This window comes from Myotis myotis, unplaced genomic scaffold (assembly GCF_014108235.1).
Source record: "Myotis myotis isolate mMyoMyo1 unplaced genomic scaffold, mMyoMyo1.p scaffold_m19_p_3, whole genome shotgun sequence".
Classification (NCBI taxonomy): Eukaryota; Metazoa; Chordata; class Mammalia; order Chiroptera; family Vespertilionidae; genus Myotis; species Myotis myotis.
In genome coordinates this window covers 161,393,085-161,406,853 of record NW_023416335.1, presented here as the reverse complement: position 1 = coordinate 161,406,853, position 13,769 = coordinate 161,393,085, and the positions used below count along the sequence as shown (strand labels likewise).

General features: G+C 43.5%; 1 protein-coding gene across 4 annotated transcripts in view; it reads left to right on the top strand.

Moving 5' to 3' along the window:
• Positions 1-13,769, top strand: part of EIF4B (eukaryotic translation initiation factor 4B) — a 31,355-nt gene extending 17,586 nt beyond the window's left edge. Inside the window, exons 7-15 of one of the 4 annotated variants that reach the window (XM_036297225.1) lie at positions 1,962-2,105; positions 2,204-2,377; positions 5,503-5,731; positions 6,608-6,705; positions 9,091-9,304; positions 10,081-10,136; positions 10,695-10,800; positions 11,088-11,160; positions 11,736-13,769. In XM_036297225.1, coding sequence (XP_036153118.1) covers positions 1,962-2,105; positions 2,204-2,377; positions 5,503-5,731; positions 6,608-6,705; positions 9,091-9,304; positions 10,081-10,136; positions 10,695-10,800; positions 11,088-11,160; positions 11,736-11,816 — 1,175 coding nt within the window. In that variant the 3' untranslated portion in view covers positions 11,817-13,769. Of the gene's footprint in view, positions 1-1,961; positions 2,106-2,203; positions 2,378-5,502; positions 5,732-6,607; positions 6,721-9,090; positions 9,305-10,080; positions 10,137-10,691; positions 10,801-11,087; positions 11,161-11,735 lie in introns of all 4 variants that reach the window. The other 3 variants (XM_036297224.1, XM_036297223.1, XM_036297222.1) reach the window with 3 other exon arrangements.

The window sequence follows — 13,769 nt, the reverse complement described above, 5'->3', positions numbered from 1 at the left end:
AGTAGTAGTTTGCTCCTATAATGGACTATTTTATATCATAATATCCATGTAACAAAATGGGGATAAATTTCAAAACCTTTGGGGGGCAGAGAATGTAGAAATTTGAAAACAATATATAGTGTTAATACATAATTTATAACATTTTCTGCATGGTGATGTAACCACCCTCATGATTGTGGATAGAGGGTAGAGGGAGTTCTTAAGCTATATCTATGTTAAATCTCAAAACCTGTGTATTTCCTGGCTGTCTTAGTAACAGTGTACTGGTGTGCTTCTTTTCTTCACTGTTGATCCCTGTTTTCTTAGTGAATACAAGCTTATAATTGTTTTAATATTATCTAAGTAAAATTGAGTATAGAGTTCACTATCTCTTCAGAAATTAAAAATGTATTTCAAAATAAACACACAGCAGATTTTTTGTATGTTTGTTTTTTGAATTTTATTTCACATGCTCTGCTGTATATAATTACTTGACTAACATCAGCATGTCCTTCAATTTATAAATTTAAACAATCACAGAATGTTTGTTCACATAGACAAAATGATGGCCTTCGCAAAATGCAATAATTATTTAAAAGAATGCAGTAATAAAATTACTATTCCTTTTTGGTCTATACGCATCAATGATTAAACTCAACGTGTTAGTTCAAGTTTAGAAGATGAGATTTTTCATATAAAAATGTGGGTTCCCAGCTTTTCTCAGAAAATTGGAAGATCTAGCAAGTTGGCTGAAGTTAAATAGCCACTACCCCCCTTTTATAAATGAGTGATACTACTCACAGTTGCCGCCTGAGCTACATGTTTTTATAAAAATTTCTGGCATTAACGTATGTGTGTGTAAAATAAAGTTTAATCTATAAGAAAACATTACAGTGAACCTCCTTTTGTACATGTGTCCAGTTATTAGCTCAGGAAAAATTCCTAGAAATTGAATTGTTGGCCCAGAGGGTATACATAGTTTAATACATAGTTCTGAAACAACTTTGAGAGTGGTTGTACTATTTTAAAATTATCAACAGTGTAGGAATTGACTTTCTCCTCTAAACTTTGTCAACACAAGATTAATCATATATTTTCATGCTAAACTTAAGTGATGTCTGATTGGATCTTTGGCATCAAGGTTATAAGATTCCAACTATATTTTCTTATAATGTTTTATACTTACACTAGAGGTCCGGTGCACAAAATTCGTTCAAGGGTGGGGTCCCTAGGCCTGGCCGGCGATTAGGGCCTATTGGGGCTGTCTCGCCCAGCCCCAATAGGGGCCAGGCCTAATAGGGGCCAGGCCCGACAGGGCCTGCTGGATGGGGGAAGGGACAGGGCCTTTGCTGGCAATCGGACATCCCTCTCGCAGTCTAGGACCCCTCGGGAGATGTAGCAGTGCGCCAAGCAGCCGGTAGCCAGGGAGGAGACCAAATCGGGGCTGGGCACCACACTGCTCACACTCATCCCGACCCACTGTGCCTACTGCCATGGAGTCAGAAGAGGCTCCCACTGTGACAGCTGCACTCGCCAACCATGAGCCAGCTTCTGGCTGAGCAACACTCCCCCTGTGGGAGCGCACTGACCAACGGGGGACTGCTCCTGCATTGAGTGTCTGCCCCCTGGTGGTTGGTACACATCATAGCGACCGGTCATTTCACTGTAACAGTCACTTAGGCTTTTATTATAGATGTTTTAGTACCTAAATCTTTAATCCTGGAAATTCATTATGGAACATATATTTTTCTCTCCCCTAACTTCCTCCTAAATTGTTAGCCCAGCAATGTGTATTGGATTACTAGAGAAATATTTTTTAATTCAATAATACTTCAATTCAATACAAATTCTTCTATATAGTGTGACATATTTTTATAAAAATGGATACAGCAGTGAATATGAACTCAAACCACATTGGCCTAATTGGCTCTCTTGTTTCTTTAGTGTCCAAAAAAAATGTTACTTGTCTCTCTTTTCTCCAGAGTATCGAGATCGAGATCGTTACGACTCAGACCGATACCGTGATGGGTATCGGGACAGTTATCGTGACGGCCCGCGCCGGGATATGGATCGATATGGTGGCCGGGATCGCTACGATGACAGAGGCAGCAGAGACTATGATAGAGGTCATTGTAAAACACCATTAAGTTAAATTGCTTTTTTTTTTTTAAGAACTCCTTCCATCCAGTGTGATGATTACAATTTGGGGTATATTTACTTACAGGCTATGATTCCAGGGTAGGCAGTGGCAGAAGAGCATTTGGTAGTGGGTACCGAAGGGATGATGACTACAGAGGAGGCGGGGACCGCTATGAGGACAGATATGAGAGACGTGATGACCGGTCATGGAGTTCCAGAGATGATTACTCTCGGGATGATTATAGGCGTGATGATAGAGGTAATCATTTTCTTTTGCTTGCTTAATGGGGCAGACCACTGCACAAACTGATGGGAAAATTCTCAGTTATGTTCAAACCCCTTAAGAATTTATATATTGTGAAGGATGCAGCAGAGTGTAATGGAAAGAGCATTGGATACGGATGACATAAAAGGAAATAAAGCAAAATATTTCTAACTTCCTTTAGTATATAGATATTTGGGTTAAAATGTATTGAGTAAACTAAGTTGGAAAGGAAAAAAACAATCCTAGCCTTTTAACAACCTTTTATCAGCCCTGACTTGGTGCCAAGTGCTTTATATATATCATCACCTATGATCCCCCAGTTAAGGAAGGTAGACCTAGACAACTATCAAAACACAGTGGGGTGACAGAAGTCATCAGAGCCATATTGAAAGTCCAGTACAGTACAGTCTTTTCTCCCTCAAAAACACAAAGCAAAAATAGCATTTTCAGTTTTTTCTACAAAATCTTTAATTCTTAAAAGCATTGCTATTAACTTTTTTCATTCAAGGAATCTTACCTAATAATATACAAACATGTAAATTGACCATACCTTTGCTACGCTAACCAGCCAATCAGGAGAGTATGCAAATTAACCCAACAAAGATGGCGGTTAATTTTCGTACATAGGCTCCAGTGACAGAGCGTAGCCTGACGGCCCCGGGGCCAGCTCCAGCCAGAGCCCGGCCAGAGCGAAGGCCTGGGTCCCGGGTGCTAGAGGCAAACCGGTGCCAGCAGCCAAGGGAAGGGAAGGCCTATTGAACGAATCTCTTCGTGCAACAGGCCTCTAGTGTATAAATAATAGTTGACATTTATTGAGCGTTTTCACCAATGAGCTGAGTTCTCACACAAGTATTATCTAACTAGAGGCCCGGTGCATGAAAATTCATGCACTGGAGGAGGGGGTCCCTCAGCCCGGCAGGAGGCGACAGCTCTGTTGCTGCCACTGCTGGCAGCACAAGCCTTGTTGGTCCTGGTTACCTGAGCTTCGGGCAGCCCTGGGCAGCCAGGCAGCTGCCATCTGAGGCTTGCCTGCGCCTTGGGCTGACCCTGGGGGACTGAGGGGACTGGGGGACTCCGGGTGGCACCATCTTTGAGGGTGGGGCAGCAATTAGCATATTCCCTCCTTATTGGCTGTGGGCATTGCCATCTTTCTCATGGTGTGAGGGTCAATTAGCATATTCCCTCTTTATTAGATAGGATTATAAGAATTTGTGTCTGCAGTTATCATCACTTTACTTGTGAGAAAAGTGGAGGCTCAGATGTGGGCCTCAGGCCCTCTTTGGCTCCTGACCTGTTCCTTTCATGCCATACCTTCCCTCCCCCAATAGCTGTTCACCTGATTTTTTTTTTTTTTTTCCTGGTGGCCTTACCCCTTTTCTAACAGATTTCCCTGCCTCACTTCATTCTTCACGCTGGCCCAAATTGTCTTTCTGGAACAGTATCTAATTAGGTTATTCTCCTTCTTTTGAAAACCTTCCTAGTCTTGGGCTCTGGCTGGGTACCTCAGTTAGTTAGAGTGCCACCCTGATATGCCAGTGTTGGGGGTTTGATCCCTGGTCAGAGCACATACAAAAATCAACCAGTGAATGCATAAATAAGTGGAATAACAAATCGATCTTTCTATCACCCTTCCTCTCTAAAATTAATTTTTAAAATATTTAAAAATTTCTTACTCTCCGTGGTCTGAAAGATATCTCTTTGTCTGTATTTCTAACATAAAGGCCCTTCACTGTTCTGCCTCCAGCTTATCTCCTCAATGTTGTGTCTCATCCTTTCTACATCTGCCCTATTAGGTGTGCAGTTCTCAAGACTCAGGTGTTAGCACTTTAAAGCTGTCCCACTCTTACAACTTTCATATGAATAAGTCTGTTTTGTAGAACTTGGCATGTTAGAGGATATTTATTCAAGTTGGGGACAGTGAAATATGAAAGGGCTGGGGAGCCCTAGCTGGTTTGTCTCAGTGGGGTAGAGCATCCGCCTGTTTACCTAAAGGCCCTGAGTTCAATTCCAGTCAAGGGCACATGCCCGGGTTGCGGAATCAATCCCCAGTAGGGGCCGTGCAGGAGACAGCCAATCAATGATTCTCTCTCAACATTGATGTTTCTATCTCCCTTCCTCTCTGAAATCAATAAAAATATTTTTTTTTTTTTAAATTAAAAAGGGGGTTGGGGAAGTGAGCCTAGGCTGAGCTGCTTTGTCTCACTAAGAGGGGTCCTTGGGGACAGATTCAGGGGGTTTGCCCAGGATGAGCTGCACTGCTCATTGCTCTCTGGTTGCAAGCCTCAAGGGTCCTTTAGAGCTTTGGAGATGCACACCTGTGGGAGAAGAAGAAGGGAGAGGGAAAGGCACGGGCTTGCTCCTGGGAGGGAGAATGCACATAGGCTTTCTTCTTATCTTTGTGTGTCTGAAATATGTAGGATAAACACTGAATTTGAGAAACATGGCTTCCTTGAAACACTCAACCTTGAGAAATGCTGATGATTTGAGTCAGACTCCCATAGAGCGTATTCAGAAGCTCAGTGTTGCAGGCTCTGCCCTGTGAGTCACTGTCAAATGTATATTATGCACAGGGTAAGAGTATAAGACTGGATAGAGTCTGCCCTGCATATTGTTACAAGCTCTTAACCTACTGAAGTAATCCATCTTCCACGGACCACTGGTGGGTGGTGAGGTCCGCAAGTTTGGCGACCGCTGGTTTAAGGAAACCTTTGGACCAGCAGTTGTCAACCGGTGGTCCATGTGGTCTGAAAGGTTGGCGACCGCTGTTCCAGACCACATTTTTGAACAAGATACTTTCATGTAATAGTCTATTGTGGTTGAAAATTTCTTCCCAGGTAATAATAATCATGATAAAGGATTGTTTTTATCATGTAAATTTTTACCATTTTTAGTCTTTCCCTTAGTCTGGTACTAACTACATCATGGATGTGGTAATGGAAAGATTGGTTGGACTTGGTTATTCAAACCACCCATTTTCTAATCTCCCTCCTTACCTCCTCTGCTGAATTGGCTAGGCCACCAATCTGAATCCCATGGAAAAGCTACATCTGGGAATCTGGCTTCCAGCCATCAGCTTCTAATTTTGAAAACCTATTACTTAAGAGTTTTATTTGATGTAGGTCCACCCCAAAGACCCAAACTGAATCTAAAGCCTCGGAGCACTCCCAAGGAAGATGATTCCTCTGCTAGCACCTCCCAGTCCAGTCGAGCAGCCTCCATCTTTGGAGGGGCAAAACCTGTTGACACAGCTGCTAGAGAACGAGAAGTAGAGGAGCGGCTACAGAAGGAACAGGAGAAATTGCAGCGTCAGCTGGATGAGCCAAAACTAGAGCGGCGGCCTCGAGAGAGGTGAGGTTATCGCCAATATGAATTTCCCATCCCTGAGTCCAGTGGTTCTTCGTGGGGGCATTACCTCCCCAGGGTACTTGGGAAATCTGTGTGGATGCTATTGGCTGTCATTATCAGCATTTAGTGTACATGGTCTGGGGCTGCCAGGTGGTCTGCAGTACATGGACGGTTTACCCAGTTAAGAGTCGTTGCCTATCCTTCACACTTTTCAAAAGGCCTACAAAGTTTAACCTGCAACAGATATAAACTGGTGGTACTTCAATACAGAAGTCAGCAAATTATGATCTGGGCCTTTGTTTATAAGCGAAGTTTATCTGGGCCTTTAAGAAAAATTTGCAAGCCCTGCTTTAGTATATAAAGTAAAACTCCACCATGGTGAGTGGGCGGATTTACCTCATCAATTTACTAGGGATAAAGTAGAGAAGATGTTTTACTCTTTTTCATTTTTTTACTTGTATGTATGTTGGTTACTTAAGATACTAAAGGAGTCATCACAGGTGGCATTGGCTCTAATAGGTTAGAAACCTATAACAGTGTTCTGGACAACGAGGCCTAGTTTTAAATGACTTGCAGAATTATATTTTCAGAAAGGGAGGGCAGTGTTGTAGATTATGTAGGAGAATGTTCTTAACCCTAGCCCCGTGGTCGGCACATGCAGCTCTTTGGCCCCTTGAGTGTGGCCACGAAGTTTCAATCGCACTGTACGTGCGCGCCCGCACGTGGTATTTTGTGGAAGAGCCACACTCAAGGGGCCGCAGTTTGCCAACCACTGCCCTAGCCAATGCAAAAAGTGGTCATTCTTGGGGAGTCAGCATGAGTTCAAGGTGGCCTTCACTGAACAAATAACATATGTATTTTGTTAAATCTTGTATACAGACACCCAAGCTGGCGAAGTGAAGAAACTCAGGAACGGGAACGGTCAAGGACAGGAAGTGAGTCATCACAGACTGGGACCTCAGCCACATCTGGCAGAAGTAAGTCAGACCAGGGTGGGTATCATATTATTGCCATTTTCCATAACCTGTTCATAACCAAATTATGCAGAGACTGTGGGGTGTTAATTTCAATCCTGGACTCTCTATTTGGATTAGTGCAGATTGGTATTAGTTTTACATCTCCTGCTCTGAAAAATCTGAGAAATGGGCACCGGGGGGAGACTTAGATGATCTGTTTAATGATTTTCCACTAAAGAGTACACTTAACTATTACACTTGTCCCTTCATTTTATGTATTGATATCTGAGTTTTATTTATTCAGAGCAATCAATGTTTCAAGTGATGATATTCTGCTCTTGATTCTTTCTTCCTCCCTTGAATTTACTGCTTGGTCATAAGCATGTTTAGTGCTTTGGAAACGGAATGGTTCAATTATAACACCTCCCTTCCCTTAGTGCAGTGGTTCTCAACCTTCCTAATGTGGCGACCCTTTAAAACAGTTCCTCATGTTGTGGTAACCCCCAATTTCATTGTTACAAATTGAATATAATTAAGGCATAGTGATTAATCACAAAAACAATATGTAATTATATATGTGTTTTCCATTGGTCTTAGGCGACCCCTGTGAAAGGGTCGTTCGACCCCCAAAGGGGTCGCGACCCACAGGTTGAGAACCACTGCCTTAGTGTGAGCCAGTGTTTGGGGGGGGTTGTTTGTTTTTGTTTTTGTTTTAAGGCTTCTTCTCCCACCTCTAAATTGATTTGTACTTGAGCATTTTAAAACATGGCTCAAGGCTGGGGTAATTTGGAAATAGTTGTCCACATGCTGTAGAAGTTTCCTGGAAATTATTCATGCTGGAGTAGACTCTTAGTAACAGGATATAATGCCTCTTTGTACCCAGGAGTATGATAGTTGGGTTGATTTATATCCCTACTTCTGAAGAGCTTGCGCTTAAAGTGTAAAAAGAATTTGACAAAATAAGCTCCTAGTTTTGAGGAGACATTTGGTGCTTTAAAAAAAACTCACTGCCCTGACCGGTTTGGCTCAGTGAACAGAGCATCGGACTGGGACTGCGGACTGAAGAGTCCCAGGGTCGATTCAGGTCAAGGGCATGTACCTTGGTTGTGGGCACATCCCCAGTGGGGTGTGTGCAGGAGGCAGCTGATCGATGTTTCTCACTCATTGATGTTTCTAACTCTCTATCCCTCTCCCTTCCTCTCTGTATCAATAAAGTATATTTAAAAAAAAAAAAATTCATAAGCCCGGCCAGCGTGGCTCAGTGGTTGAGCATTGACCTATGAACCAGGGGATTCCCATTCAGGTCACATGCCCAGTTGCGAGCTCGATCCCTAGTAGGGGAAGCCAATCAATGATTCTCGTCGTTAATGTATTCTATCTCTCTCTTCCTCTCCCTTCCTCTTTGAAATCAATAAAAATGTATTTAAAAAATAAATTATATGGGTGTGTTCTGATTTTCATAAATGTATAAATCTGGTTGTATCGTGTTTACTTATATATTTGTGTATGTTGAGCCTGTAAGTTGATCAGTGGTTTCTGGGGTTTGCGGATTTAACATAGGTCCCCTTTTTTAATTGTTTCAAGTATTACATGTCTCCTTCTCCCCCCCCCTCCCCAATTAACCCCCCTGCCCCCCCCCACTCCCACCCCTGAGGGCAAGCCCCCACCGCCCGTGTCTGTGTCCATTGGTCATGCTAATATGCATGTATACAAGTCCTTTGGTTGACCTCTAATCTCTCCCCCTCCCCTCGCCTTTTCCCTGAGGTTGGACGGTCTGTTCAGTGCCACCTTGTCTCTGGATCCATTTTTGTTCATCATTTATGTTGATCATTATATCCCACATATGAGTGAGATTATTTTTTTTTAATTGATTTCAGGAAGGGAGGGGGGGAGAGATAGAAACATCAATGATGAGAGAGAATCACTGATCAGCTGCCTTCTGTATGCCCCACACTGGGGATCAAGCCCACAACCCAGACACGTGCCCTTGACCGGAATCGAACCCAGGACCCTTCAGTCCACAGGTTGACCCTTTATCCATTGAGCCAAACTAGCTAGGGCCATAGGTCCCCTTTACACACACACACACACACACACACACACATCATTCTCCAAGTACAACCATTTTAACAAGGAGATTAGAAAAGCTATCATCCTAAAACAAAGACTGCGTGCTCATTTCTAGGAAAGGTCAGGGGCTATCCTTGGAGAGTCATTTTTCCAGTTTCTCTTGAATCAGTGAAACATTTCCTCATATTTTGGGAGCCAAGTTAGAGACTGTATTTAAGAAAAATGATAGCAGTAAATATGGACGTAGAACATTTCCCACTCTGTTGAGATCCTAATAGATGGTTGTACTATAAGCCTATTTTTGATAATTTGACCTCCCCCACTCTGACTTCACAGATGCACGAAGGAGAGAGAGTGAGAAGTCTCTAGAAAATGAAACATTCAATAAGGAGGAAGACTGTCACTCTCCAACTTCTAAGCCTCCCAAACCTGAACAGCCTCTAAAGGTAATGCCAGCCCCTCCACCAAAGGAGAATGCTTGGGTGAAGCGAAGTTCTAACCCTCCTGCTCGATCTCAGAGCTCAGACACAGAGCAGCAATCCCCTACAAGGTGAGTCAGCTTGGAAACAGCAGTTGGTTAGCTGTAGAATCTTTTTTTTTTTTCTGTCCTCACTGGAGGATATATTTTTTCCATTGATTATTTTTTCTTTTTCTTTTTCTTTTCTTTTTTTAGGAGAGAGGAGGGAATGGAGGAGGGGGGAGAGAGAGAAACATTGATGTGGGAGAAACACATGGGTTGCCTCCTGCACAGCAGGCCCTGACGTGGCCCAGGGATCGAGCCTGCAACCAAAGCATGTGCCCTTTGGTCTGCGGACTGACGCTCTAACCACTGAGCAAGACCAACCAGGGCAGCTGTAGACTCTTAAATGTTGTGATGTCATGATAGAAAGTGCTCTCAGGGGGCTGGCCTTAGATAGCACCTAACCCTGTCTACTTTATTAGTTCGGATTCAGTGATATAATGGAGCTGGCTCCTGAGCACCAATGGTTCCATTTTCTAGAGTTTTTATAGCTAGTTGACATTCCTTTGGCACCTGAAAATCTGCAAATACTAGACTCAGAACCCATAGCAGCCACATGTTGGCAATGGAAGGATCACTTCCATAAGTCTTAGGATCCTCATTTGTAAAATAGAGAATAATATTAGCCTCGCGTGATTGTGATGATTCTAAAGGACATGGCACTTAGTGTTCAAATAATGCTTTTGTTGTTGCTGTATTTTCACGTGTCACAGCGTTATGTACTTTCGGTTCTCTGTGAGCTTGGAGAGTGATAAGTTTCTTCTCTTTAAGACAACTGATGATGTGATCACACGTTTTTCTTGTAGCGGTGGGGGGAAAGTGGTTCCAGCTCAACCGTCTGAGGAAGGACCAGCAAGGAAAGGTAAGATCAAAAGGAGAATAGGTCTTGTTCAGCTAGAGGCCTACATGAAAAGGCCTATAAAGTCATGAAATACTGAACTTCAGTGTATTTTGCACCAGGTTTTGTGTTAAGGTTCTTAGATTGTCTGCCTTTTCTTGCCATTAGAGGGCAGGAGTGGTCTCTAGAGAAAGCATGGAACCCTGCCCTTTCCTGGTAGAACAGGGGGCGGGGGAATCGGAAGGAAAATACCATGCTCAGTACAGATTAGAAATGTCAGCATCTGCAAGGCCAAGGTCACTCACAACACAGCATCATAGCCCGTATTGCCAGCTGGCTTTTCATGATGGCATAGTCCTGCAGTGGAACTTTTTAGTGGATCTTGATGTGGGGGGAGGGGTATGTGTTATATATAGAGAGTACGTGGGAAGAAGGGCTTAGGAAGGAAGTCTGGGTTGGGGTGAGGTTTAATTTCCCTGGGTACATAATGAGCACATTTTTCTCCAATCCTTAGGAAACCTAGGGGAGGGAGGGTAATTATTTACTTGCCTTCCATTTATTTTTGCATTTCCACTCAAGCAGATGAAAATAAAGTGGATGGGGTGAGTGTCCCAAAAGGCCAAAGTGGGAACTCCAGCCGTGGTCCAGGAGATGGAGGGAACAAAGACCACTGGAAGGAGTCAGAGAGGTAAGTGTGTTCTCTTTCCTTTCGTTTGTAACTATTGTCTGGGGCTTAGGCATCCCTGTCTTTGTAATTAAGAAGTTCTTGGTTCTCCAAGCATTGCCAGATCTCACACTGTGAACAAACTAAAATTAATCACTATAAACAGTTACAGTTCTGAGAATCTAGAAATAACACAAGTGTCCAGGTATCAAGACCTGTTGACTGGAGGTGCCTGTGGAGTGCTTCAGAACTGCTTACGGGTTTGGGGCGAGTCCTTTCCTAAGGATGTGGTCTTACACTCATCTCTGCAGAAAAGATGGCAAAAAGGATCAAGACTCCCGATCTGCACCTGAGCCAAAGAAACCTGAAGAGAGTCCAGCCTCCGTAAGTGTCAATGGCTTGCCCAGCTCTGCTTCCCTTAGCTTTTCCTGTTGAACCCCTTACATTTAGGGCTCTAAACAGTGGTTGGAAATAAGGCCCTGCTGCTCATTTGACATAATGAAAGTTTAGCATTTTCCTCTGTTCTGCCTTTCACTGCTCTCATCCCTTCTTCAAGATGAAGGGTCGTGTGTGACTTGGGTAAGAGCACGTGTGCGTGCCTTTGACCGCTCCCCCTGGCTGTGGAAACGCTGCAGTAAAAGCCAGTGAGCAAGCAGGTGGTTGCGGTCTGGACTGAAGTATCAGAATCCAGCTTCTTGGAATTGTTTTTAAATACTTTTTTAATGATTTCAGAGAGCGTGGGAGAGAGATTCAGAAACATCAGTAGTGGGAGAGAATCCTTGATTGGCTGCCTCCTGCGTATCTGCAACCTGGGCATGTACCCTGTTTGGGAATCAAACCTCAACCTTCTGGTTCATAGGTTGACTCTCAACCACTGAGCCACACCCGCTGGGCTGTTTCTTGGATTTTGATGTGAGAATTTAAGGCCTTGATCACTTTATCACTCTTCTCTGTTACAGAAGTTCAGTTCTGCAAGCAAGTATGCCGCTCTCTCTGTGGATGGTGAAGATGAAAACGAGGGAGAAGATTACACCGACTAGACCTCTACATTCTGTTTTCTCCAAGTCTCTCTCTACCCTGGAACATTCGAGAGCAAACCAAACCTCTAGCCAGACAAGACAAAATAAAACTCACATCTCCTGGAGACTTCTTAACTTTTTTTAAAAAAGTGAAATGAAATGAAATTTTTTTGCATGCTGCTGCAGCCTTTAAAGTATTGAACTAACTGGAGAATCGTCAGTATAGCCAGAAAGACAGACATATTTTAATGGGAAAGTTGTGCACTTTTATGACACATGCAGTCGCCCGTGTGATTAGTGCCTAGGGGGCCTCCATTTAGGAAAATGGCGGTGACAGGGATGCAATGTCTGGAATCTGGTTGGGCAGTAGGGCAGGTATGCGGAAGAGGATGAGATTTGTACCTTTAATTCTTACTATCCCAATGTGGCATTTATGAATTCTCAGATAGCTGAATAAGTTCCCTGTCCTTGGAAAGGTAGGTTTAGTCTCCAGGAGGCTGCCAGCCCCTCTCTTATTTAATTCTGAGTCCCGGGGGCCAGCCTAGGGGAAATGCCTTCGTTTTTACCCCCCAGGGGGGTAGCTGGGAGTGAGTCTACAGGCCTCTAAAGAATAAGGACTGCTTGGTGACCAAAATAAGTGGGGAAATCGTGGTTTGAAAAGAAGCTTTGGGGAGGTGATGAATTATTTTGAACCAGAAATAGGGGAAAATGATGTGACCTCCAATAAACACATGAATGGTTACTTCCTGGAGCAGGAAGCACTTAGGGTGTGGGAATTCCCAAGTTTCTTATGTGTCCTGGTTTTTCCCTTTCTTAAACACTATCCTTTCTCATCGTTCAAATACCCACATTCTGTTGAAATCTTGAAGCTTTTAAATTTAGACTGTTGTCTTGTGTTCCTCACATTGCTCCTTCCTGTCACCTCCCAAAAAGCAGCTTGTGTTGAAGCCACCGACCTGGTGCCCCGGCATCTGGGTCGGCCCCTGGGAGCTGTCAGATGAGGAATCACTGCTCTCAAGCAAACCCGGGCTCCTTTGCCTTCTGACTCCTGTTCGTCCTGACCCTTTACACCTCAGAACGAGAATGGTCTTAGGTGGTAAGGGCGGTGGGTGAATAGGGACAGTTAAACTGGGAGCCTGTCTTATGACCTTGATTGGGGGTTTTGTTTGGAGGCTTTTAATTTTGCGGGTGGGGGAGGGGGGTGGGTTTTTTTTTCCCCCTACAAGTTTCCTTTTCTCCACTGAAATCCCACACCAGTGTTTGGATTTATAATGTGGCCTAGATCAGTGTGTGGTTTTGTTTTGTTTTTAGCTTCCCTTGAAAATAAATGATAATGGAGAGAACTCTTTAACAAGGTCCTGGTTTCTCTTGCAGTAGCTTAACTTGCCTGCTTTTATGTGTACCTTTGTACTGTCAGCTCAGTAGGTGGAACCTTTATGGGCAATATTGGTACCTACAGAAACATGAGACCTTGGTCTCTTGTTTGCAAGCCCTTCTCCCATCAGTCCTAGGTTAGAGCTTGTCCAGCTATGCGGGGGTGTTGGTTTACAAGTGCTGCAGCAGGAGGTATAATGAATCATTTACCCGGTGGACATAAAAAACATACTAGTTAAGTAACTAATTGGCTTGGATGGCCAGGAAATGGCTTTTAGAGACCCGAGGTTGAAAGGGTTTTTTTAACCATTTGCTGTAGATGATGAAAAGGTAGGGTTTGCCCTCTTCAAGTCTACTCCTTCCAAATAGTTGTGTCCAAAAAAGCGGTTCTTTCCCACTCCCCTACCATGTCCCCCATTAAAACAAACAGGGATTTATGTCCTACTCGATACATGTAAAATTTGTACAAAAATATCTTCTATGAAAATGATTTGTAATCTGTAGACTTACTACCTGGGAGATGTCTTGAGATGTGAATCCCATCCTTTGGGTTATGGGGGTTTTTTGTTTTCTCCAAATAAATCTGATCTTTAAAGTTCA